The sequence below is a fragment of the Plecotus auritus genome (genome assembly GCF_963455305.1).
Source record: "Plecotus auritus genome assembly, chromosome: X".
Classification (NCBI taxonomy): domain Eukaryota; kingdom Metazoa; phylum Chordata; class Mammalia; order Chiroptera; family Vespertilionidae; genus Plecotus; species Plecotus auritus.
The window spans coordinates 98176782-98203381 of NC_137784.1; the positions used below are offsets into that span (position 1 = coordinate 98176782).

The 26600-nt window shown below is 41.3% G+C and overlaps 1 protein-coding gene and 1 pseudogene across 2 annotated transcripts; both read left to right on the forward strand.

Moving 5' to 3' along the window:
* The first annotated feature begins 8430 nt into the window (after positions 1-8430).
* LOC308239600 lies at positions 8431-9969 on the forward strand (annotated as a pseudogene). Its single transcript has one exon. The product of its transcript is annotated as an uncharacterized misc_RNA (transcript).
* A 9545-nt stretch (positions 9970-19514) lies between these two features.
* On the forward strand, positions 19515-20196 carry LOC308239981 (small ribosomal subunit protein eS8-like). Its single transcript, XM_080652866.1, has one exon. The coding sequence runs from the start codon at positions 19522-19524 to the stop codon at positions 20146-20148; it is 627 nt and encodes a 208-aa protein (XP_080508992.1). The 5' UTR covers positions 19515-19521; the 3' UTR covers positions 20149-20196.
* The last annotated feature ends 6404 nt before the right edge of the window (positions 20197-26600 follow it).

The window sequence follows — 26600 nt, forward strand, 5'->3', positions numbered from 1 at the left end:
CCTTTTGTGATATTGTATGAGTTCCCTGTAAAAGTTGGAGATTAAACCTTTATCAGTGATAACATTGGCAAATATGTTCTCCCATACAGTGGGCTTTCTTGTTGTTTTGTTGATGGTTTCTTTTGCTGTGCAAAAGCTTTTTATTTTGATGTAGTCCCATTTGTTTATTTTCTCTTTAGTTTCCATTGCCCTAGGAGCAGTATCGGTGAAGAAATTACTTCGGCATATGTCTGAGATTTCGCTGCCTGTGAATTCCTCTAGTATTTTTATGGTTTCCTTTCTTATGTTTAAGTCCTTTATCCATTTTGAGTTTATTTTTGTGTATGGTATAAGTTGGTGGTATAATTTCATTTTTTTGCATGTATCTGTCCAATTTTCCCAACACCATTTATTGAAGAGACTGTCTTGACTCCATTGTAGGTTCATGCCTCCTTTGTCAAATATTAATTGAGCATAGTGGTTTGGGTCGATTTCTGGGTTCTCCAATCTATTCCATTGGTCTATATATCTGTTCTTGTGCCAGTACCAGGCTGTTTTGAGAACAGTGGCTTTGTAATACAGCTTGAAATCTGGTATTGAGATCCCACCTATTTTGTTCTTCTTTCTCAGGATTGCTGTGGCTATTCGGAGTCTTGTTTTATTCCAGATAAATTTTTGGAGAGTTCTTTCTAGGTCTGTGAAATATGCTGTTGGTATTTTAATGGGGAGTGCATTGAATCTATAGATTGCTTTGGGTAGTATGGATATTTTAATGATGTTGATTCTATCAATCCATGAACATGGTATGTTATTCCATCTGTTTAAGTCTTCCTCTATATCTTTTTTCAGTGTCTTGTAGTTTTTTGCATATAGGTCTTTTACCTCCTTAGTTAAGTTTATTCCTAGGTATCTTAATTTTTTTGGTGCGATGGTAAATGGGATTGTCTTTTTAGTCTCTCTTTCTGAGCGTTCACTATTGGTGTATAGAAATGCCATAGATTTCTTGGTGTTAATTTTGTATCCTGCTACATTGTCCAATTCATTTACTAATTTTTTTATGGAGTCTTTAGGGTTTTTTATGTAAAACATCATGCCATCTGCAAATAAGGACACCTTTACTTCTTTTCCAGTTTGGATGCCTTTTATTTCTTCTTACTTGTCTAATCACAATGGCTAATCCTTCCAGTACTATGTCAAACAGGAGTGGTGAGAGTGGGCATCCCTGTTTTGTTCCTGTTCTTAGGGGAAATGGTTTCAGTTTTTGCCCATTGAGTATGATGTTAGCTGTTGGTTTTTCATATATGGCTTTTATTATGTTGAGGTATGATCCTTCTATTCCCACCTTGCTCAGAGTTTTTATCAAGAAAGGGTGTTGGATTTTGTCAAATGCTTTTTCTGCATCAATTGATATGACTATGTGATTTTTATCTCTCAATTTGTTTATGTGATGTATCACGTTTATTAATTTGTGGATATTGTACCATCCTTGCATCCTGGGATAAATCCTACTTGGTCATGGTGTATGATCTTTCTGATGTAGTGCTGGATCTGATTTGCTAGAATTTTGTTGAGGATTTTGGCATCTATGTTCATGAGGGATATTGGCCTGTAATTCTCCTTCATTGTGTTGTCTTTATCTGGTTTTGGTATTAGGGTGATGCTGGCTTCATAGAAGGAGCTTGGAAGTGTTCCTTCCTCTTGAATTTTTTGGAATAGTCTGAGGAGGATAGGTTTTAGTTCTTCCTTGAATGTTTGGTAAAACTCCCCTGTGAAGCCGTCTGGCCCCGGGCTTTTGTTTGCTGGAAGCTTTTTGATGACTGCTTCAATTTCTTCCATAGTGATTGGCCTATTGAGATGTTTAGATTCTTCCTGATTGAGTTTTGGAAGCTTGTCTTTTTCTAGGAATCTGTCCATTTCCTCCAGGTTATCCAGTTTGTTGGAATAGAGTTGTTCATAGCATTTTTTACAATCCTTTGTATTTCTGTGGGGTCTGTTGTTATTTTGCCTCTTTCATTTCTGATTTTGTTTTTTTGGGTCCTCTCTCTTTGCTTCTTGGTGAGCCTGGCTAGAGGTTCATCAATCTTGTTTATCCTTTCAAAGAACCAGCTCTTGGTTTTGTTGATCTTTTGTACTGTTTTTTGTTTGTTTGTTTGTTTGTTTGTTTGTTTGTTTGTTTTGGTCTCTATGTCGTTTATCTCCACTCTGATCTTTATTTTTTCCTTCCTTCTGCTTACACTGGGGTTTTCTTGTTGCTCTCTTTCTAACTCTTTGAGTTGTTGGGTTAGGTAATTTATTACCATTGTTTCTTGTTTGTTTGTTTTTTGCAGTAGGCTTGTAGAGCTATGAACTTCCCTCTCAGGACTGCTTTCGCTGTGTCCCATAGATTTTGGATTGTTGTGTTTTCATTGTCATTTGTTGCCATGATGTTTTTTATTTCTTCCTTGATCTCTCTGGTAATCCAATCATTGTTTAATAGCATGCTGTTTAGTCTCCATGTGTTTGATTTCTTTGGGTTGTTTTTATTGTAGTTGATTTCCAGTTTTATGCCACTGTGGTCTGAGAAGATGCTTGATATGATTTCTATCTTCTTGAATTTGAAGAGACTTTGCCTATGTCCCAATATATGGTCTATCTTTGAAAATGACCCATGTGCACTTGAGAAGAATGTATATTCTGTGGCTTTGGGGTGAAATGTTCTGAAGATGTCAATTAATTCCATCTGGTCTAGTGAGTCATTTAGGATTGATGTTTCTTTGCTGATGTTTTGTTTAGAGGATTTGTCCAATGGTGATAGTGGGGTATTAAAGTCTCCTACTATGATTGTATTGCTGTCAATGTCTCCCTTGATATCCTCCAGGAGTGTTTCTATGTATTTGGGTGCTCCTGTATTGGGTGCATATATGTTTACCAGAGTTATTTCTTCTTGTTGGATTGCTCCCTTTAGTATTATGAAGTGGCTTTCCTTATCTCTTGTTATGTCCTTCACTTTGAGATCTAATTTGTCAGATATAAGTATTGCTACCCCAGCTTTTTTTTTTCAGTTCCATTTGCCTGGAAAACCTTTTTCCATCCCTTCACCCTCAGTCTGTGTGCATCTTTTTTCTGAGGTGGGTTTCTTGTAGACAGCAGATATATGGGTCATGTTTTCTTATCCAATCCATTACCCTATGTCTTTTGATTGGGGCATTTAATCCATTTACATTTAAAGTTATTATTGATAGGTACTTATTTGTTGCCATTTTTATTCTTTACCCCTGTGTTCCTTCTTTGCTTACTATTTCTTTTTTTTTTTTTTTTTTTTTTTACAGCAGACCCTTTAGCATTTCTTGCATTGCTGGTTTGGTGGTAATAAATTCCCTTAGTCCTTTTTTGTCTGTGAAGCTCCTGATTTCACCCTCAATTTTGATTGATAGCCTTGCTGGGTACAGTATTCTTGGGTTCAGACCCTTCCTTTGCATGACTTTGTATATTTCATTCCATTCCCTTCTAGCCTGATGAGTTTCTGTTGAGAAATCAGTTGCTAGTCTGATGGGGGTTCCTTTGTATGTAACTTTCTGTCTCTCTCTTGCTGCTTTTAAGATTCTTACTTTGTCATTGGTGTTTGCCAATTTAATTATAATGTGCCTTGGCATCGGTCTTTTGGGGTTCATTTTGCTTGGGACTCTGTGAGCTTCTTGGATTTGTGTGTGTTTTTTCTTCCCTATATCAGGGAAATTTTCTGTCATTATTTCTTCAAAGAGGTTTTCTATTCCTTGCTCAGCTTCCTTTCCTTCTGGAACCCCTATTATGCGGATGTTGTTTTGTTTCGTGTTGTCCCAAAGTTCCCTTAGGCTCTCCTCCTGCCTTTTAATTTTTTTTTCTAGAAGTTGCTCTACTTGGGTATTTTTTCCCATCTTGTCTTCTAGCTCACTGATGCGGTCCTCTACTTCTTCTAGTCTACTCTTGATGCTTTCTATTGAGTTCTTTACAGCAGAGATGTCATTTTTCATTCCTTCTTGGTTCTTCTTCATTTCCTCTTGGTTCTTGCTCATATTGTCAAATTTGTCTTCCATTCTTTTCAGCCACCTTATGACCATTTCTCTGAATTCTTTCTCTGGAAGGTTGCTTACCTCCATTTCGTTTACTTCCTTTTCTGATGATGCCTGCTTTTCTTTCATATGCGGGCTGTTTCTTTGTCTCCCCATGGTCTCTCTTCTCCAGGTGTTTGGTTATGTAGTTGTCTCTCTCCTGCATTGGTTTAAAGGCAAAAAACACAACACAACAAGGCACAACACACAAGGCACTGAACACAAATGTATTCATGATACTAATAACCCTAAATAAAGGTGACCACCAAAAAAAAGAGAATTAGGGGGTAAGAAAGAAAGAAGAAAAAAAAGGAGTGCAAAAATGAAATTGAGAAAAGGAAAAAAAAAGTAAGAGAGGAAAAAAAGAGGATAAAAAAGAAGAGGGGGGAAAAGCTATTTATATGGGGAGAAAACTCCAATAGAACAGCCACTAATCCCTACAAATGCAAGCAACAAATACCTAGAGATGAATGCAAACTACAAACAACAACTAATATCAAGTGAGGTGAGCAAAAACAGAAGCAAAAAACAAACAAAAAAAGAAAAAGAAAAACAATCTCACATACAGGCATAAAAAAAAACAATATAATCAACCATCAAGCAAACAACAACAAAAGGACAGAGAGAAAAAAATTGGATAGTGAAGAAAGAGAAGAGAGAGGTGTGCATGGATTTAGAGCAGGGGATTGGAAATTAGATATGTAAGTAGGATGCATTTTTAACAGGGGGTAAAAAGAAATAATAGGGAAAATCTAAAGTAGAAATAGGGTAAGAGAAACAGGACAGCAAAAGGGGAAAAGTGAGGAAGAGGGTGTTGGCATAAAGGTAAAGTTGAGATAGAGTAATATGATGCTAAAGGGAAGATGAAAATAGAATGTAGAACACTAATCCCAAAGTAAAATAAAGAGAAAATAAAATGACACTTTTAAAAAAGGTAAAATAGTAGTAGTAGTAATACTGATTAAAAATAAAAATGTAATAATTAGAAAGGTAAAATCAAGTGAGGAAAAAAGAAAAAAAAATAATTTCTTAAGTAAAAGATGAAAGTAAAAATGTGCAGTAGTGAAGGTCATTCACTTCCTCTACTGTTCTGTGTGGCATGCCTGTTTCCTAGTCAGGACAGTATTGAAGTTCCCTGCATTCCACTGTTCCTCAGTGTTGTAAGCCACAGTCCTGATTTTCAAGCAGGCAGTACTTCGTTGTTTCTTATACTCCTTTATTTGTGTTTACACAAGAGTCAATTTGTGATTCAACCCCTGAGTGGCAGTGTTTCTGGATTGACCTCCGGGTCTATAGGTCCTCTCTAGCTAGTGTTTAGATTTTGTTTTCCCTGTGGCACTTAATACCGGTTTGGGGGAATGGGCTCCCCCAGAGCTGGTTCTCTGATCGTTATTCCCTGCTCTGACCCCCAGGTTCCACAAAAACAACTTTCCCCTGCAGTCTCTTAGAGTGTCCCCAATTGGGTGATCCTATGTTCTGGTCTTAGTAATCAGAAGCAAGGATTTAAAGAGAAAAAGAAAAAAGAAAAAAGAGCCAGAGTAAGTGCACGACTTTTACTCTCCAGCGCTGTGCGCAATTCTGTGCAGTCTTCCCCCCCCCCCTACCTCCCCCTCCTGGCTCTAAGCATCCAGCACACTGTTAAAATTTTTAGGCTGCCCTTTTGCGCCCAGTTCAGCTATGGGTTGCTTTTTAGAGTTCCCTTCTGTTAGCAGCCCTGCAGATCCCCTTCCACATTCGCGGATCACGCTAGCCCCAACAGCCGTGGATTTTTTGGGGGCACAGACTTCCCCGGAACCTCTAGCTCCCGTTGTGCACATTTCTTTCTCCTGCCTGGATCACAGACTTCACCTTTTCCTAGGCAAAATCTGACCTTTCCGTGAGAAAGTGCTGAGCTCCTCCAAGTCTGTGTATTCGCGTTGCTTGGGGTCTGGTGTTCTTGGGTTCACAGCTGTTCCCTGGGTGGTAGTGTTGTAGATTCCTGGGATTTTTAGACTTCCGATAACAGCCACTCTCCCCTCCAAGATGGTGCAGTCTCCATGTCAGAGCCCGTTGCTCTGGGAGGGGTTTCAGCAGCAGTGGAGGCTGCCCAGTCAGGGGGACCCTGTCTGGCAATCCCCAAAAGTCCCTTGGATTATAGCTGTCCCTCAACTCACTAATAAACTCTCCCTGTGCGACCACACACTCTCTTTTCATTCTCTCACTCACGCACTATTTTGTAGTCTGCCTTCCTGTCGGCAGCCATCTTCCCAATCCCCTATCACAATGTTTTAAATGCTATGGTTTTATAGTATACGAGAGGCCCAATGCTTATAATTCGTGCATGGGGGGGGGGGGTGTCCCTCAATGCAGCTTGCACCCTCTCCAATCTGGGACCCCTGTGGGATCGGGCCTAAACTGGCAGTCGGACATCCCTCTCACAATCCAGGACTGCTGACTCCTAACTGCTCACCAGCCTGCCTGCCTGCCTTATTGCCCCTAACTGCTTCTGCCTGCCAGACTGATTGCTCCCTAACTGCTCCCCTGCTGGCCTGATTGACACCTAACTGCTCCCCTGTTGGCCTGATCGCCCCCAACCCTTCCCTGCTGGCCCAATGGCCCCCAACTGCCCTCTCCTGCCAGCCCAATGGCCCCCAACTGCTCTCCCCTGCTGGCCTGATGGCCCCCAACTGCCCTCCCCTGCAGGCCCGATTGCCCCCAACTGCCCTCCCCTGCTGGCCCGATGGCCCCCAACTGCCCTCCCCTACTAGCCAGATCACTCCCAACTGTCCTCCCCTGCTGGTCCATTCGCACCCAACTGCCCTCCCCTGTCAGCCTGATGGCCCCCAATTGCCCTCCCCTGCAGGCCTGTTTGCCCCTCAACTTTCCTTCCCTGCTGGCCTGATTGCCCACAACTGCCCTCCCCTGCCAGCCATCTTGTGGTGGCCATCTTGTAGCAGCCATCTTTTTTTTAAATATATTTTTATTGATATTTTACAGAGAGGAAGAGAGAGGGATAGAGAGCCAGAAACATCGATGAGAGAGAAACATCGATCAGCTGCCTCCTGCACACCTCCCACCGGGGATGTGCCCACAACCAAGGCACATGCCCTTGACCAGAATCGAACCCAGGACCCCTCAGTCCGCAGGCCGACACTCCACCCACTGAGCCAAACCGGTTTCGGCTGTAGCAGCCATCTTGTGGCACCGTCTCATGACGACGTCACAGCGACCATCTGGGGATGACATCACGCGACACCACCTAAGCTTTTATTATATAGATTTTGATAGCATTACTCCTCCGACTCAAACTTTTCTTAGCTATTTATGTAAGTTTACTGTCCCACATAAATATTGTAATCATTATGTTAGGAGGACTGCTTCCCTCCAGAGCCTACCTAAGTTATCCAATGTGGAGGTTCCCTAAATCACCTCTCTGGCTCATTAGACAGCATCCTCAGAATAAACAATGAGCCAGGCTCCAATAATGCCTTTAGCTTACATACCTTCTTTAGCTCTTGAGGGAGGGAAGTAAAGAAGGAAATATTTTGTCCACACTTCTCTGAAGAGCTGAAATAAAAAGGAATACTTTATAACGCCAACCACTTTCAAAGTCTATTTTTCCCTCTCTCCAAGGTGGAATTACTCTCTTAAGTGAGAATTTTTTTTAATTTAATGTACTTTAATTTTATTATTAACATTATAAAATTATATCTATAAATGTTCTTGGGTTTGTACCTCTCTCTCTCTCTGTGGAATATAAACTTTTTACTTAGCCTCTCTGAGTTGTAGTTACCTCATCTATAAAATGGTGATAGTGACCTCATCATGCAACTTGCCTGGCTCAGAATCTGGCTCAGAGTAGGCAATCAATAAATGACCACTGTAGCATAATTGTGAGAGGTAGTACAGCATATGGATTAAGACTACAGGCTTTGGGGACAGACTTCTTGGATTCAAATCTTATCTTCACCACTAATTAATTTTCTGATCTTGAACAAGTTACTTAACCTGAACATACTTTGGTTGCCTCTTCTGCAAAATATAGGTAATGGAAGTATCTGCTTCATTGGGTGAAAGGAACAAGTTCATCCTATAAAACATTTAGAACAGTTTCTGGCACATATTAGTCACTCAATTAATGTTAGCCATTCCTATTGACGAGTGGTGCCCTTAGTGGTGGTGTTACTGATAGTGTTAAACTTAGTTATTTGGGCACACAATCAAGAATGTATTACCTAATACCACCAACTATTGCTTATTTTCAGAAACTCCAAATCTATCCTTCAAGCAACAGTCATTTGGTTGGGAGAATATCTTAAAAAATAATAATATCAGTCCTTGAGGCGTCAATGCTGTATGGTGTGGGAATTTTGTGACATGTCAGCCTGTGTGTGCATGCGCTGACATGGCTTCAAACGACTATACCCAGCAAGCAACCCAAAGCTATGGGGCCTACCCCACCTAGCCTGGGCAGGGTTATTCCCAGGAGAACAATCAGCCCTATGGACAACAGAGTTATGGTGGCTACAGCCAGTCTGGGGACACTTCAGGCTATGTCCAGAGCACGTATGGTTCTTATGGACAGACCCAGGACACAGCTATGGCACTTAGTCAGCTCCCCAGGGATATGGCTCAAATGGTGGCTATGGCGGTGGCCAGAGTTCTCAGTCATTTTATGGGCAGCAGTCCTACCCTGGCTATGGCCAGCAGCTGCCTCCTAGTAGCACCTTGGGAAGTTACAGTAGCAGTTCTCAGAGCAGCAACTTTGGGCAGTCCCCGAGTGAAGACTGTGGTCAGCAGTCTAGCTATGGTGGACAGCAGCCTAGCTATGAACAGCAGCAAAGCTCCTAGAATTCTCCTCAGGGATATGGACAGCAGAACCAGTACAACAGTAGCTGTGGCGGAGGTGTTGGTGGAGGTAACTGTGGCCAAGATCAGTCCTCCATGAGTGGTAACAGCAGTGGCGGCATTTATGGCAATCAGGACCAAAGTGGTGGTGGTGGCAGTGGCTATGGGGGAGGCCACCAGCAAGACTGTGGGGGACAAGACCACAGTGGTTACAACTGCAGCAGTGATGGCTATGAACCCAGAGGTCTTAGAAGTGGCCATGGAGGCAGAGAGGCATGGGCGGAAGTGACCGTGGTGGTTTCAATAAATTTGGTGGCCCTCGGGACCAAGGATCTCATCCTGACTCTGAACAGGATAATTCAGACAACAACACCATCTTCATGCAAGGCCAGGATAAGAATGTTACAATTGAGTCTGTGGCTGATTACTTCAAGTAGAATGGTATTATTAAGACAAATAAGAAAACAGGACAGCCCATGATTAATCTGTACACAGACAGAGAAACAGAAAAGCTGAAGGGAGAGGCAATGGTATCATTTGATGACCCACCTTCTGCTAAAGCAGCTATTAACTGGTTTGGTGGTAAAGAATTATCTGGGAATTCTATCAAGGTTTCATTTGCTACTTGGGGTGCAGATTTCAATCAAGGTGGTGGCAATGGTCATGGAGGCCGAGGGCGAGGAGGACCCATGGGCTGTGGAGGCTATGTAGGTGGTGGCAGTGGTGGCAGTGGCCAAGGAGGTTTCCCAAAAGGAGGTGGTGGTGGTGGAGGACAGCAGCGAGCTGGGGATTGGAAGTGTCCTGATCCTACATGTGAGAACATGAACTTCTCTTGGAGGAGTGAATGCAACCAGTATAAGGCCCCTAAACCAGATGGCCCAGGAGGGGGGCCAGGAGGCTCTCATATGGGGGTAGCTATGGAGATGATCATTATGGAGGCAGAGGAAGCTATGATCAGGGTGGCTACGGAGGCCAAGGCAGGGACCGTGGGGGCTTCCAAGGGGGCTGGGGTGGTGGGGACTGAGGTGGCTTTGGCCCTGGCAAGATGGACTCCAGGGGTGACCACAGACAGGATCACAGGGAGAGGCCATATTAGCCTGCCTCCTGAAGTTCTGGAACAGCTTTACTTCTATACCCAGTGTGACACTCGTTACTTTGTAACTTTCCAACTCCTGACCCACCCATGGTTTTTTGTGTCGGACTATGTAATTGTAACTATATATCTGGTTCCTATTAAAAACCATCATTTTAGTTTAAAAAAATAATGATAAGATTCATTTTTAGGAATACAAAAATTGGGGAGCCCTGGCTGGTGTGGCTCAGTTGGTTGGAGCGTTGTCTCATACACCAAAAGGTGGCAGGTTTGATTCCTAGTCAGGGCAAATACCCAAGTTGTGGGTTTGGTCCCTGGTCGGAGCACTTATGGCAGGTAGCCGTTCAATATCTCTCTCTCTCTCTCTCTCTCTCTCTCTCTCTCTCTCTCTCTCTCTCTCTCTCTTCCCCTAAAAGCAATTAAAACTTCTTTTAGATGGCGGTAAATATCATGATTTCAATTTTCCTGTAGACTGTCTGGCCTTATATTTATAGCAATCAGTGTTCTTGGTTGTAAACAACAGAAACCTACTCTGGATGAATTAAGCAATCTTTTTAGCATTTCACAAAATCAACAGGATGGCAGATTAATCAGCCCGGGGAAATGAGAAAGAAACAAGGGAGGCTTGTCAGTGAGGACTCTAGTTAAGGTCATGTCATAGGGCCACTTTGATTAATATGTCACCACTGGCCAACAGCTACCTCCACCACCTCTAGTTATCATCACAACAAAACACTGATGCCTCTGGACTACACTGATCCAACATTGGCTTCTGGGGCCTCTGCTAGATGTAGTTTCTATGAATGAATTCAAAACTGCCTCTTTGTGTATAAATATCTCAAAATTCAAAGTATTTGATGAGAGCCTGGGTCTGCTTTTGGTTCCCTAACCAGCTAGGGCATGTGAAGATACATGTGCTTCCCTTAGTTTCCATGGTGGGAGGTGAGTCCTTGCCTGAAAGATTCACAATGGATTACTTCCAAAAAGAAACTGGATATGCACCTCAGGCAGGGTTGCCAGATAAAATACAAGACACAGTGAAATTTGAATTTCAGAAAAGCAATGAGTGCTTTTTTATAAGTATGCAAACATTGGATGGAACATACTTATAGAAAAAAAAAAGAAAACTTAAAAAGGCAATCATGCCTAGTTTAGGTGAGAAGGGCACAGTGAAATTAATACTCTCAAATATTGCCAGTTGGTTTATCCATTAGTAAGTATACCCAAGCATATCAGTCAGGGTTTTCCAGAGAAACAGGACCAATAGGATTTATTATGAGGAATTGGCTCACGTGATCATGTAGTCTGAGAGGTCTCATAATCAACCATATGCAAGCTGGAGACACAAGAGAGCCAATGGTATAGTTCAGTCCGAGTCTGGAGAAGGCTTGAGAACCAGGGGAGCTAATGGTATAAGTCCCAGTCCAAAAGCAAGAGAAGACCAATGTTCCAGCTCAACAGGTGGACAAGAAGCAGGTTGGCAAATCCTCTTTTCCTCTGCTTCATATTCTATTTAGGTCCTCAATGGATTGGATGATGCCCACCCAGATTGGGGAGTGTAATCTATTTTACTGAGTCCACCAATTTGAAAACTAATCTCATCTGACAACACCCTCACAGACACACCCAGAAATAATGTTTAATCTTTTAATAATGCTTTGTAATGTTCAGTATATAGGTATTTCACGTTCTTTGTTAAGTTTATTCCTAAGTATTTTAGTCTTTTGGTTACAATTGCAAAAGAAATTTTTTCATTTCTTTTTTTGAAGTTTTGTTGTTAGTATACAGGAAGATGACGAATTTTTGCACATTGATTTTGTATCCTGCAACTTGACTGTATTTGTTTGTTGTTTCTAATAGTTGTTGTTGTTTTTTTTTTGTAGTCTTTAGGGTTTTCTATATACAAAATCATGTTGTCTGCAAAAAGTGACAGTTTGACTTCTTTCTTTCCTATTTGGATGCCTTTTATTTCTTTCTCTTGCCTTATTGCTCTAGCTAAGACTTCCAGAACTATGTTGAATAAGAGTGGTGAGAGTGGACATCCTTGTCTTGTTCCTAATCTTAGAGGAAAAGTGTTCAATTTTTCACCACTGAGTATGATATTAGCTAAGAGTTTATCATATATGGCCTTTATTATGTTGAAATAATTTCCTTCCATTCCTATTTTATTGTGTGTTTTAATCATAAATGGATGTTGTGTCTTATCAAATGCTTTTCCTGCATCTATTGATAAGATCATATGATTTTTATCCTTTCTTTTGTTAATGTGGTGTATTATGTTGATTGATTTGTGTACGTTGAACCATCCCTGTGCCCCTGGAATGAACACCACTTGATTGTGATGTATTATTTTTTAAGTATTGTTGTATTCAACTTGCTAGTATTTTGTTTAGGATATTTGCATCTGTATTCATCAGAGATATTGGTCTGTAGTTTTCTTTTTTTGTGTCATCTTTGCCAGATTTTGGTATCAGGGTTATATTGGCCTTGTAGAATGTTAGGAAGCATTGCATCTTCTTTAATTTTTTGGAAGAGTTTGAGAAGGATACGTTTTAATTCTTCTTTGAACGTTTGGTAGAACTCACTGGTGAAGCCATCTGATCCTAGACTTTTGGTTTTTTGGAGGTTTTTAAATATATATATATTTTTATTGATTTCAGAGGGGAAGGGAGAGGGAGAGAGAGATAGAAACATCAATGATGAGAAAGAATCATTGATTGGCTGCGTCCTGCACACACTCTACTGGGGATCAAGCACACAACCCGGGCATGTGACCTCCTGGTTCATAGGTTGACACTCAACCATGGAGCCACACCGGCCAGGCTGCTTCTATTTTCTTAATGAAACAAAATACATGGTGATCAATTAAGGGTAATAATAAAAAGGAGACATTAGATATTCGAAAAGAATGGAGATGGTATGCTCTCAGAGAAGGAGAGTGGGAGAGAGAATGGACTGTGACTGTCATATAATTCTTGAACATCACTGTCTATTTGTGAATTATGGTCCAAAATTTTAAAGCAAACACCTCACTATCTCCTATCCCAGATAGTCATTGATCTGTTTTCTGCTATTATAGATTAGATTGCATTTCCTGGAGATTTATATAATTGGAATTATAACATGTATATCTTTTTTCCCTAAGTAGTTCATATTTTCAATACTATTGTAAATGGTATTTTTCTCATTTCAATTTTTGATTGTTCATTATTATTAAATATAAATAAATTGATATACACTGAGTGGCCAGATTATTATGATCTCTGAACGCATAATAATCTGGCCACTCAGTGTATATCCTATATAATAAAAAGCTAATGTGCAAATTGTCCCCTCAACCAGAAGTTGGACCAGCAGGCAGGCCGGCCAACCGCCCATGTCCCCTCCCCCTGGCCAGGCTGGCCGGACCCGACCCATGCACGACTAATTCATGCACTGGGCCTCTAATACACACACACACACACACACACACACACACACACACACACACACACACACACTGAGTGGCCAGGTTATTATGCGTTCAGAGATCATAATAATCTGGCCACTCAGTGTATATGACAATCATGTATCCTTAAATTTTGCTAAACTCTCTCATTAGTTCTGTAGCTTATTTGTAAAATCCATTGGATTTTCTATATAAGTGATCATGTCATCTATGAATAAAAAGTTTTACTTTTTCAAGTGAAAGCATCCAATAGAGTACTGTGCTTTCTGTTACATGTTCAGTTGTTTATATTTAGTTAGGGAATGAGGGACAGTTGGGTTTAACCAGGGTTGGACTATTGAAAAGGTCTAGTGTATGATCAAGAGAGAGGGTGGCCAATGTAGGGTAGAGAAAAAGGTGTTTGGAAGTGAAGAACATCAAGGAAGTAGACAGCTAGGGTGGGTGGTGTATCATCCTTATAGATGCTAAAGTTGCCAGGAAAGATGAACCAGCATTAGCTTGGGGAGGACAATTGAGTCTGGAGGAAAACACTCCCTTAGTAGAATTTATATACCTGCTCCGGGCTTCTGGGAATTCGAGGGGTTTAGGGCATAGATCCAAGACACTCTGGAACTCTCCCTCCCTCCCCAGTATGTGCCCATGCTCAGGTGAACCAGCACTCACTGGGGCTGGCCCACACTCAACTCCTCCTGCCTGAGAGGCCTCCACCCTCAGACAATCCAGCTCAAAGGTCAAATAACCTAGACTTTTTTGAAGCATAGGCCTCTTTACTTTCCTCCTGGGGCAAGTAGAATTCAGAGCTCCATGTCACAAGCCCTGGCCTTCCTGTGTTGTAAAATCGAGTAAGGGAGAAAAAAATAAATTTTATTTTTAAAATATATTTTTGTTGATTTCAGAGGAAGGGAGAGGGAGAGACAGATAGAAACATCAATGATGAGAGAATCATTGATCGGCTGCCTCCTGCATGCCCCCTACTGGGGATAGAGCTGGCAACCCAGGCATGTGCCCTTGACTGGAATCAAACGAGGGGCCCTTTATTCCACAGGCCAATGCTCTATCCACTGAGCCAAACCAGCTAGGGCAAAATAAATTTTATTTAGTGATAAACTTAAAGCAGAGAAAACAGGTGATAATTAAATAGATTATCCTGCCACATAGGAAAAAAAAATCGAAGAAGGAATAATTCCAGCATCTTAACCCTAGATACTTCTGGTTGGTGGGATAGTGGAATTACACCTATAACACATGCAGAGGTATAGACTGTGTGTGTCTGCTTGCCTGTCTGTGTGTGTCTGTCTGTGTGTCTGTGTATCTGTGAGCCTGTGAATACACACAAACACAAGGAGATAGGGGAAATTTGTCTTTGACACCTTACTGCCAGCCACTTAGTTGGTGATTTTTCCCATTTTATTTTATTCTCTTATTCCAAGGCTACACATGCCCCCATATTTTCCTTAGACTACAGAGGATGCCTGCTGTGTGCCCTATGAAGCAGAATTATCTCTATTTCCACCTCTACTCACCACTTCTTTTTTAGGTGTCAATGGATATGAATGGGTTAATAAGATTAAAAACAATCTACCACTGCTTTAGCAAACCACCGAGTTTCCTAGGCAACATAATACCTTGACTTCTGCTGCTTCTTCCTGTTTCTAAAAGCCCCTATGGGGAGAAACCAAGATAGCGGCATAGGTAAACACCTAAACTGCTGCCTCGCACAACAATTTCAAAACTACAACTCAAAGACAAAACGGACATCATCCAGAACCACAGGGAGGCTGGCTGAGTGGAAATTCTACAACTAGAAGGAAGGAGAAGGGCACACTGAGCCTCAGGGGAGCTGCAGAAAGCAGAGGTGCAGAGGCACACACGGAGAGGGCTGGCAACTGAGTACACGGCTGGCTTTTTCAATCCGGAGGGAGACAAAAGCTGCCGACAGCTCTGAACTCCAGTTCTGGGTGAGACTCTGGGGACCCAGACTCATTCGGGGAGAAACTGAACTGTCTGGCAGTGGGCGAAACTCGAGGGTGGCTTTCTCTCGGAGGTGCTTGCAGTGATTACCGAGGGACTCTGAGACACAGGGGCCTATTAGGGTAGGGCTGACGGGAAACCAATGCTGTCTGCTCTGCCCAGAGACTCTGCCCCATCCAAGCTGAGCACAGAGGTTTTTGCAAGTCTTGTCTCATAAGGGTGTCTCCAGCACAGAAGTTCTCCCAGCGTAGACACAGCTGATCCTCACAGCCAATTGGCCTGGAGGTCAATTCCTTCCAGTGATACCAACAAGGCTTGACTACAACAAGACTGTGCACACAGCCCATGAAAGGGTGCACCAAGAGTGTCCACCTCAGGTAACTGGGGAGGCTGAGCCACTGGGCCCTATAGGACACCTAGCACACAAAGCCACTCTATCAACTCAGGGAAGCAGCCAAAATGTGGAGACAAAGAAACAGGTCACAAATGAAAGAAATGGAGGAAAGCAAACGACTGGATATAGAGTTCAAAACCATGGTTATAAGGTTTTTCAAGAATTTTCTAGAAAAGGCCAATAAATTTAGTGAGACCCTCGAGGATATGAAAAAGGACCAACTAGAAATTAAGCATACACTGACTGAAATAAAAAATAATATACAGAGACCCAACAGCAGACTAGAGGATCACAAGAATCAAGTCAAAGATTTGAAATACAAAGAAGCAAAAAACACCCAACCAGAAAAGAAAAAAGAGAAAAGAATCCAAAAATACGAAGATAGTGTAAGGAGCCTCTGGGACAACTTCAAGCGTATTAACATCAGAATTATGGGGGTGCCAGAAGAAGAGAGAGAGCAAGATACTGAAAACCTATTTGAAGAAATAATGACAGAAAACTTCCCCTACCTTGTGAAAGAAATAGACTTACAAGTCCAGGAAGTTCAGAGAACCCCAAACTAAAGGAATCCAAACAGGACCACACCAAGACACATCATAATTAAAATGCCAAGAGCAAAAGACAAAGAGAGAATATTAAAAGCAGCAAGAGAAAAACAGTTACCTCCAAGGGAGCACCCATATGACTGTCAGCTTATTTCTCAACAGAAACTATGCAGGCCAGAAGGGAGTGGCAAGAAGTATTCGAAGTGATGAATAGCAAGAACCTACAACCAAGATTACTCTACCCAGCAAAGCTATCATTTAGAATTGATGGTCACATAAATAGCTTCACAGATAAGAAAAAGCTAAAGGAGTTCATCACTGCCAAACCAGTATTATATGAAATGCTGAAAGGTGTTCTTCAAGAAGAGGAAGAGAAAGAAAAAGGTAAAGGTGAAAATTATGAGCAACAAATGCATATCTGTCAACAAGTGCATCTAAAGATCAAGTGAATAAAAAATCTGATGAACAGAATAAACTGGTGAATATAATAGAATCAGGGGCATAGAAAGGGAGTGGACTGACAATCCTCAGGGGGAAAGGGGTGTGGGGGTGTGGGAAGAGACTGGACAAAAATCATACACCTATGGATGAGGACAGTGGGGGTGGGGGGGGTAAGGGCAGAGGGTGGAGTGGGAACCGGGTGGACCGGAGCTATGGGGGGAAAAAAGAGGAACAATTGTAATAATCTGAACAATAAAGATTTATTTTTTTAAAAAAAGCCCTTATAGAAGGAATGGTGAAAATATTAACCTTGGCCAGCATTCAAGTCTCTGCTCTACCCCTCCCCATCCCCACTCTTCTCCTCTAGCAGTTGACCTTGTCTCCTACTTCATGGAAAACATTGATGCTGTCAGATTTGAATTCCCTCAACCTTGAGATATCTCTCTCTCTCTCTCTCTCTCTCTCTCTCTCTCTCTCTCTCTCTCTCTCTATCTCTATCTCTATCTCTATCTCTATCTCTATCTCTCTCCTCTTAAAGGACAGGTAAGATCCCTCTGCCTACCCCTGTGGCAGGAAGTGAGATAGGAAATGATGAAATCCAAATCTCCTGTATTTTCAACCTCTAAGCATCTCCTGGCTATGTACCATAGCCTGAGTCTATTACAGCTTTCAAAAAAAAAAAAACAAATCAAACTAAGAAATCCAATTTCCCTCTGTCTTCCACACACCCTCCCTTTAGTTGAGGTTCTCAAGCTTATTATGAGAGCGACATTCCTCAGCCCTCACATCCCACTCACTCCCTAGGCCACTGGAACAAGGCTTCAGCCCTTCTGCCACACCAAAAGGATTCTGGCAATGGTAACCCAGGACTTCCAAGTAGTCTAATCCAATTTAGTCTTCAGTTTTCACCTTTCTAGATTCCTCTGTAGCACTCAACAGTGTAAACCTCTCCCTCTTGGAAACTCTCTCCTCACGTTGTTTCAGTCAGACCACACTCTTCCAGTCATCTTTCTCTAGACTGGGAATTTTTATTTTCAATATCCTCGGCAGGTTCCTCTTCCTCCACCAACCCTTAAGATTCTGTTAATCTTCCCCCACGATTCTATCTTGGCCCTCTTTTTCTCTCTACAACTGGCTAATAATCTATAGATGCCAGGCAAGTAATATGAATGAGTAATGCAAAGATGGTGGATGTTCCTCCAATTTTTAAAAAATAGTAACCCTCTTCTCTTTCATTTTCCACTTTCAATAGGGTGATGGGTATTAAAAAAAAAAAACACAACATTTGATTATCCTCATTAATATTAACAAAAAAAGAAAATATGATAAAAGACAACTGATATTTGGTCTCAGCATTGGAGGATACAGTAGGGAGAAGAGGGCTTCCTTTAGGTGTGCCCTTTGAAGGAGGCAGCTGCTAATCAGGTGTGGCCAATTGTTGACACACATGGCTCTAATACTTTTAAGATAATTCAGAAATAAGGGCCTTATAAAAATCTGTTGGCTAAATGTTTACATCTAATGTTTTTAAAATTAACCTAATGTGAGGCTCAGATAAACAATCATTGGAATTGGTTCTTGTCAGCAGGGCCAACAATTTTCAACCTTGGATTAGCACATTGTGCAATAAGCCTTGGTGAGACCTCTCTGTCCTATATTCTCCCTGGTGATCTACCAGGGAGATCCCTGCCAGTAATTTCATTCACAGGCTGATATCTCTCCTCTTTACCAATTCTAGCCTGGAAGTCTATCCTGTATTCCAAGCCCAAATATCCAACTGGATATCTACAGCAGAATATTCATTATGTCTGTCCTTTTCAAACATGAATGTGCATGTAACTCATATGGTGGTCTAGTTAAAATGGAGATTCTAATTCAGTACATCTGGGATGCTGCCCAAGATCGTGTATTTCTAACAAGCTCCCAGTTGTTGCCCAGACTGCTGATGCATGAGCCACACTTTAAGACACAACCCCCATCTGAATACAAGGTCCTTTCTGCAAGTTTTCCCTTCCCACTTTTTAACTCCTTTTGGTTGATAATACAACATTTATAAAATGGATATGGAGGGAATGGGAGAAGTAGAGGAGGAAACCTAAGCCCTGTCCCATCCAACCCCTTATCTTAATTATCCCTGCCTTTATGTCCTCACTATCACAATATTGAATTAGGCCCTCATTTTCCCTTGCAGTAGGCCTTCTCATTGGTACCTCTGCTCCAGTATCCACCCCTCCAATGTGCCCTCAATGCTCGACCACCATGATACTTTTATTTATTTTTAAAATATATTTTTATTGATTTCAGAGAGGAAGGGAGAGAGAAAGACAGAAACATCAATGCTGAGAGGGAATCATTGATCAGCTGCTTCCTGCATGCCCCCCGACCAGGGACTGAGCCTGAAACACAGGCATGTACCCCATGACCTCCTGGTTCAGGGGTGGGCAAACTTTTTGACTCGAGGGCCACAATGGGTTCTTAAACTGGACCAGAGGGCAGGAACAAAAGCTTGGATGGAGTGTTTGTGTGAACTAATATAAATTCAAAGTAAAGGAGCGGAGGGGAGAGCAAGAGAACCCTCCACTCTTTCGGCTCCGCGGGCCCGGATAGAACAGCCGAACGGGCCGGATCCGGCCCGGGGGCCATAGTTTGCCCACAGCTGTTAGGTGGACTTTCAACCACTGAGCCACAACAGCTGGGCCCAGAATGATACTTTTAAAAAGCCAAAATCTCTTTCTCTTTCCAGCCGGCGCCGAGCTATGGGTATCTCTCGGGACAACTGGCACAAGCACCGCAAGACCGGGGGCAAGCGGAAGACCTATCACAGGAAGCGAAAATATGAGCTGGGACGCCCTGCTGCCAACACTAAGATTGGACCCCACCGCATACATACAGTCCGAGTGCGGGGAGGCAACAAGAAGTGCCAGGCCTTGAGGCTGGACGTGGGCAACTTCTCCTGGGGCTCAGAGTGTTGTACGCGCAAAACAAGGATTATTGATGTTGTCTACAATGCATCCAACAACGAACTGGTCCGCACCAAGACCCTAGTAAAGAACTGCATCGTGCTCGTTGACAGCACATCTTACCGACAGTGGTACGAGTCCCACTACGCACTGCCCCTAGGCTGCAAGAAAGGGGCCAAGCTGACTCCTGAAGAGGAAGAGATTTTGAACAAAAAACGATCAAAGAAAATTCAGAAGAAATATGACGAAAGGAAAAAGAATGCCAAAATCAGCAGTCTTCTCGAGGAGCAGTTCCAGCAGGGCAAGCTTCTTGCATGCATCCCTTCAAGACCAGGCCAGTGTGGCCGAGCAGATGGCTATGTGCTCCAGGGCAAGGAGCTGGAGTTCTATTTGAGGAAAATCAAGGCCTGGAAAGACAAATAAATCCTCTTCCCTCCTGTCTTAGCTCATGTAATAAAGGTGTTTATTCTAAAAAAATAAAAATTAAAAATAAAAAGCCAAAATCTCATGTAAAGTTTGAACTATGGTTTTGAATCCCAGCTCTGCCTCTTTCTAACTGGGTGACTTTGGGCAAGTAGCTTAAACTCTCTGTGTATCAATTTCCTCATCTATAAAAAGAGGATGATAATAGAACCTAACTCACTGTGAGATAAGCGAGGCAATATACATAAAGTGTTTGTAGCACTCAGTAAATACACAGTAAATACACTGTGATGCTGGCCATATCACTCCTAGCTGCAGCATAGTTAGAGTATTGGGAGTAAGGAGGAAGTAGAAACAGATAAAGCTGGACCTGTAGGCTGAGGCCAGATCATAGAAGGTTAGAGTCCTGGGTTAGATTCCCTGGGAAAACAGACTCTGTAATGGATGTTAGTATACAGGAAGTTTGTTGGAGAAGGCTCTTGGAATCTACATCTGAAAGGGAAGGGAAGGAAGCAGTATCAGGCAGACTGGGAGGTTGAGCTGCAGTGCAGTAACAACACAGCTCAGTCAATCCAACAGGGAGTTTTGAGGCTGGGCTTGTCCCACAGAGTTGTTCTTAGTCAGGGCAATGGGGACAGACCTTTATGTCCTTGTATTGACCATTCATTGCCTGCAGGTTGCCTTGAGAAGGAGGTGTGACTTTGGGGTCTCTTCAGCCCAGTGCAATCTCAGGAAGAATATTCTTGGTTGCAAGCTCTCAGCCACTAACACTTTCAGCAGTCGGGGAGCAGGGGAAATGAGTGAGTGCTTGGGTCTACTCTAGATAGTCCACTACAGTGATAATCCATGTTAAAAACTCTGGACTTGATTTCATTGACAATGTGGAGTTATTAAAGGGTCTCCCCAGAATGGGGCATGCTGTTTGGCATCTCAGTGCGTTTGCTCAGATTGCTTCCTATACCTCTGTATTTCTAACCTGTATTGGAATCACTTGGGCTGCTTGTGCACTTGCTGGAACTGGAAATAAAATAGCCTAATGGTGAAGAGCCAACAGTTTTAGTGGTTGGGATAATTAAGGTCTAGTCACTTAGGAAGTTTATTATAATACAATATTGTTGTCTATATTCACCGTACTGTGCTTAGTCTCTAGGGCTAATTTACTATTTATTGCAAGTTCATACCTTTAAACAACATATGTTCTGTTTCCCCATCCCTATCTCCAATTCCACCCATGAGTGAGATCATACAGTATTTGTCTTTCTTTGTCTGACTTATCTCACTTAGAATAGATCCATGGCACTTAATAAGTGCTCAAACAATGACAGCTATTACTAAAGATGAAGATTCTCAGGCTTTGCTTTAGACTTAATGCATCAGAATCTTTGGGGGCTGATCCTAGGAATAGACATTTTAATAAGTACCCTCTCCCCCCACCCCGATTATTTTGATATTCACCAAAGTTTGAGAAACATTGGTTTCCCTGGAAAACTCATCCCTTCTTTGTCTACCTGGTGAACATTTTAAAGACTCAGCTCAAAGTCACCTCCTGTGTGAACCTTCCTAGATCAGACCTCCCATGTTTCCTTTTTCTACCTTCCCTTGATGACGTGCAGACCTCAACCACAGTTACCTTTTGACTGTCTAACACCTCTTGCTAGATGGTGAGCTCCTTCCTTGAAGGACAAGACTTTGCATCCCTAGCATCTGCCACAGAGCCTAGCATAGAATAAGATTCAATAGAGGATGGTCAAGTGGATGTGAATGGACAGACCCCTTTTGAGTCTCTTTAAAATCTCATTACCAAGTATTATCTACTCTAGTTTCTGAAATTGAAAATATGGAATCCATATACTTTTATTACTAAAGACATGGCAATTTTATATTTTTAAAATATTTTAAAATTTCTTTTTAGAGAGAGAAGAAGGGACAGAGAGAGAGATAAACATCAACGTGAGAGCACCCCCGTTACCAGGGATGGAACCAAAAACCTGGGCATGTGCCCTGACTGGGAACTGAAATGGCATCGAAATGGACACCCAACCAACTGAGCCACAACAGCTAGGGCAGCAACTTTAGAGTTTTGTTTTTTATATTTTAAAAATTTGAACTCTCTTTAGCTGTATGTCCTTCAGATTTTTTTCTGTGCATGTATATTTAAAATAATGGGTTTTCATATTCAAATCAATTCAAGTCCACAAATATTTATTGAGCACTATTCTGAGTAGAGGGGGATACAGCCATGAGAGAAATAGACAAAAATCTCTGTTCTCTCGTAGCTTATATTCAAGTTGGAGGAGATAACCCAAAGGTGAGTAAATGATATTGTATATTAGGAAGCAGAAAATGTGATAGTGAAAAACAAAACCAGGGAAATGGATGGAGAGTTGAAGGATGGTGTTTTGAGATTTGAAAGCAGTGAAGAAATGATCCATGAGGATATCTGGGGAAGAGCATTCCAGCAAAAGGAATCACAGACACAGATGAATTGGAATGTGCCTGATTGTTTGAGGACCAGCAAGGAGGCCACTGTGGCCGGAGTAGAGTGATGAAGGAAGGAAGTGGGAAACAGAGGCCCTAAATTCCTAAAGGTAAGGGTAGGGTGGGGCAGTACAAATTCTGTAGAGCCTTGAAGGCCACTATAAGGACTTTGGGCTCTTACTCTGAGTGAGATGGGAACATTTTTGTATACTTACATTGCTTCCAGTTTTTTGCTGCTATATATTATGTTTTGTGGTTTTTCCATACAAATCTGAGTACTTCACTAGGAAAAATTTCTAGAAGTTAGATTCCTTGGTCACAGGTTATGAATAATTTGAAGCTCTTGATGTATATTGCTGAAAGTGTTTTCTAGAAGTTCTGTATCCATTTACAATATACTTTAATTCAACAAATATTTATTAATCACCTAATACATGGCAGACATGGTCTAAGGGCTTAAATACATTGGTGAACAGAATGAATCTTTCATTCTAGAAATTTTACTCTCACTAGCATTTTGTCAGGGTGGTCCTCCTGCTACATGCTTGCCAACACCGAGCATTGCCATTCTTAAAAAGTTTTAAGAAACAAAAGGCCAAAAAATACTCCATTGATATGAATAATGACAAATGGTATGTTGTTAATATGTTCCTTTGGATTTATTTGATTACTGGTGAGGTTTAATTACTTCCCACATTTTTAGCTAATCAGCCAATTGGCTTATTTCTCTTTAAAAGCCCTTAAAAACCTTTCAATATAATTTAAAGGAGGCAGGAAGTTCAAAAACATTAGAAGACTTAACATATATCTTGGGAAATAAGTAATCATCAGGTCAAGTACATAGGCTTTGCAAATTGATTTGAAGCTAAAGAGCATGTAAAATGCAACTCATGTTCTGAAGGACTTGTCAAGAGCACCTTGCTCACTTCCAGAGAACTTGAGAACTGCCATTCTGGAAGAGACCTTTCCATCTAATATAGTGACATAAGGCAGAATGGTGGGATGCTTTTCTTCGTCAATCTCAGCATCCCAGTGTTACCTAAGAGCCCACTTTATTTAATGTCAAATCTGGTTTGAAAGCATTTTCAAGCTGCATCACTTCTTGAGGTTTTAAATTGCAGACATTTCCTACCTTCTGTGTGAAGCGGGATGTCCTTTCCTCTTACCCCTCCAAGGGACTACAGACTGTAGCAGAATGGACTCTGGGCTGTGATAAATGAAAATTATAAATCTCTCCAGCCTGCTATAAAAAGATTTCCCCTTTAAAAAATTGAGATATAATTTTAAGTGACATGTAACATTGTGCAAGTTTAAGGTGTACAACCTATTGATTTGATAAATTTATATTGCAATATGGTTGACATTGTAGTCAGCTAACACCTCTGTCAGTATTACATAATTATTTCTTCTACTGGTGGGAGCAATTCAGATCTAATCTCTTAGCACGTTTAATATTCATAATAGTTTTGTTGTCTATATTCACTGTACCATATATTAGAGCTCCAGGACTTATTTATCTACTAGTTGCAAGTTTGTACCCTTAAACAACATCTTTCCAGTTCTCCCACCCTTATCCCCTGGTAACCACCATTCCACTCTGTGGTCTTTTTTCCTGTTCTTTTTAAAAATATTATATTGATTTCAGAGAGAGTAAGGGAGAGGGAGAGAGAAATAGAAACATCAATGATGAGAATCATTGATTGGCTGCCTCCTGCATGCCCCAGATTGGGGATCAAGCCTGCAACCTGGGCATGTGCCCTGACAAAGAATCGAACTGTGACCTCCTGGTTCATAGGTGGATGCTCAACTACTGAACCATGCCAGGCCACTCTGTGGTCTTTTGAGTTGTTATTGTTGATGTTATTAGATTCCACATATAAGAAATATCACATAGTATTTGTCTTTCTCTGTCTGACATATCTCCCACTTTTAATAGTGGTTGCATTTGAGAAGAGAGAATCAAGGGTGGCCAGAGGGGCTTTAATTTGTATTTTTCTAGAGTTTGAATTTTACTACCTTAGGAATAAATGAGTATGACTTTAATGGCTTGTTCTACTTTTTTTTACTTTGTGTCTCTCTTTGTTAGAATAAAAACTGATAATTGTTTATTATTTTAATAATTTCCCAATTTGGTAAAACAAAAATGTGCGCGCGCGTGTGTGTGTGTGTGTGTGTGTGTGTGTGTGAGAGAGAGAGAGAGAGAGAGAGAGAGAGAGAGAGAGAGATATGTCTGCAGGAATATAAACCAAACTGCTAATGTGTGGGCCAGATTTAAAGATCGTTTGGGGAGTGGGAGGGGGAGATGAGTTTCATACTTTATACACATATGTATTGTTTAAGTTTGTTATAATGAACATGTATTACCATTCTATAGTTTTTCAGAAAAGAAATAATAAACTATTCTCCCCTGAAGTTAAAAGTGACATATGCTCATTGTGGAAAATGTAGAAAAGTATAAAGAAGAAATTAACAATCACAACAGCATTTTAGCATGGTTCCTTTCAGGCTTCCTTCTATGAATTTTTTTTTTTACATAGCTGAGTTTATACTGTACATAGTTTTGTACCCTGTTTTGCTCTTTTAAGATTAAAAAGTAATTCTCCCATGTCATGATAATATTTGGATGGCTGTATCATACACCATTTTATGGTTTTGTCACAATTCAAGCCAATTAATTATCTATTTCTTAAAATTGAACATTCAGGTTCTTTTCAGTTTTTCCATATTAAAAATGATTCTCTGGTGAGCATCTTAGTAACGAAATCTTTGTTGCATTTCTGAATATTTCCTTGGAGTGGATTCCTTGAGGTGGAATTACTGGATCAAAGAATAGCTTTCTAGAAGTGGAATTAATGGATAGAAAATATTTTCATGGATAACAAAAAGTTATACTAATTTTTACTCACCCCAATAGTGTGACAAGAATATCACCACTTTCTTGCCAGCATTGTATATCATCCTTGTTTTTCTTTTATCTCACCTATGGGAAAGTTGTCGGTGACAGTGGTATCTCTATTTTTTTCATTGCTAGAGAGACTAAACATTTCTCATAGGCTTATTCACCATTGTTATCCACTCTCTGGGAATTACTTATTTCTATTTTTGCCCATTTATTGACTAGAATCTCCTGGATTTTCTTATCAATTAAAATGAGCTCTTAAAAGAGCTCTACATTTTGTCATATTGATTGCAAACAAAAATATTTTTCACAAGTTTGTTGGTTTGTAAAAATGTCTTGGCCATACAGGTGTGTGTTTTTTTAAAGGTAATTAGATCCTAAGTGCAGCCTTGAGTTTGAGCCTGTTTCCCTTTGATTAAATTGAAGAGCTTTTTAAAATATATTTTTATTGCTTTCAGAGAGGAAGGGAGAGAGAGATGGAACATCAATGATGAGAGAGAATCATTGATCAGCTGCATCCTGCCCGCCCCCCACCGGGGAATCAAGCCCACAACCCAGGCATATGCCCTGACAGGGAATCCAAATGTCACCTCCTGGTTAATGGGTCAACACTCAACCACTGAGCCATGCCGGCTGGGCTGATTAAATTGCAAAGTTTTGACAAAAAATCTGAGGGCCATTTCAGATAATCCTAAATTTAGATCTGGGGGTGGGGGTGGGGGGTGGGGAGGATGATTGGGCCGATTTAGAGATCCTTAAGCTCACATGAACTTTTAAATGATTTAAGAAGATGGGGGGTGGGGGGTAGGGATAGAAACAGTTTGTGCCAGAAACTTTGAGAATTCTGAGTAAGAAGCCAATTGTCTCAAGGTTCCTGTGTGCTGGGAGCGGGAGTAAATGATGAGCAAGTGAACAGAATTCCTGATAGAAAAGCACAGCTCTGGGCTGCAGATGTGGGCATGGCTTGGTTTTAATTATTTGCTCCCCTCTATCCTTTCCGTTCCCCTCCCCCTGCCACAATAAAGAAGGTCAGAAAAGACCAAAGGGTATAGGCAGCTTCCATAAGGCCTGCTCC

Bases quoted from the DNA above. Each gene is read 5' to 3' on its own strand.
- LOC308239981 (XM_080652866.1), top strand. From the start codon at position 19,522: ATGGGTATCTCTCGGGACAACTGGCACAAGCACCGCAAGACCGGGGGC.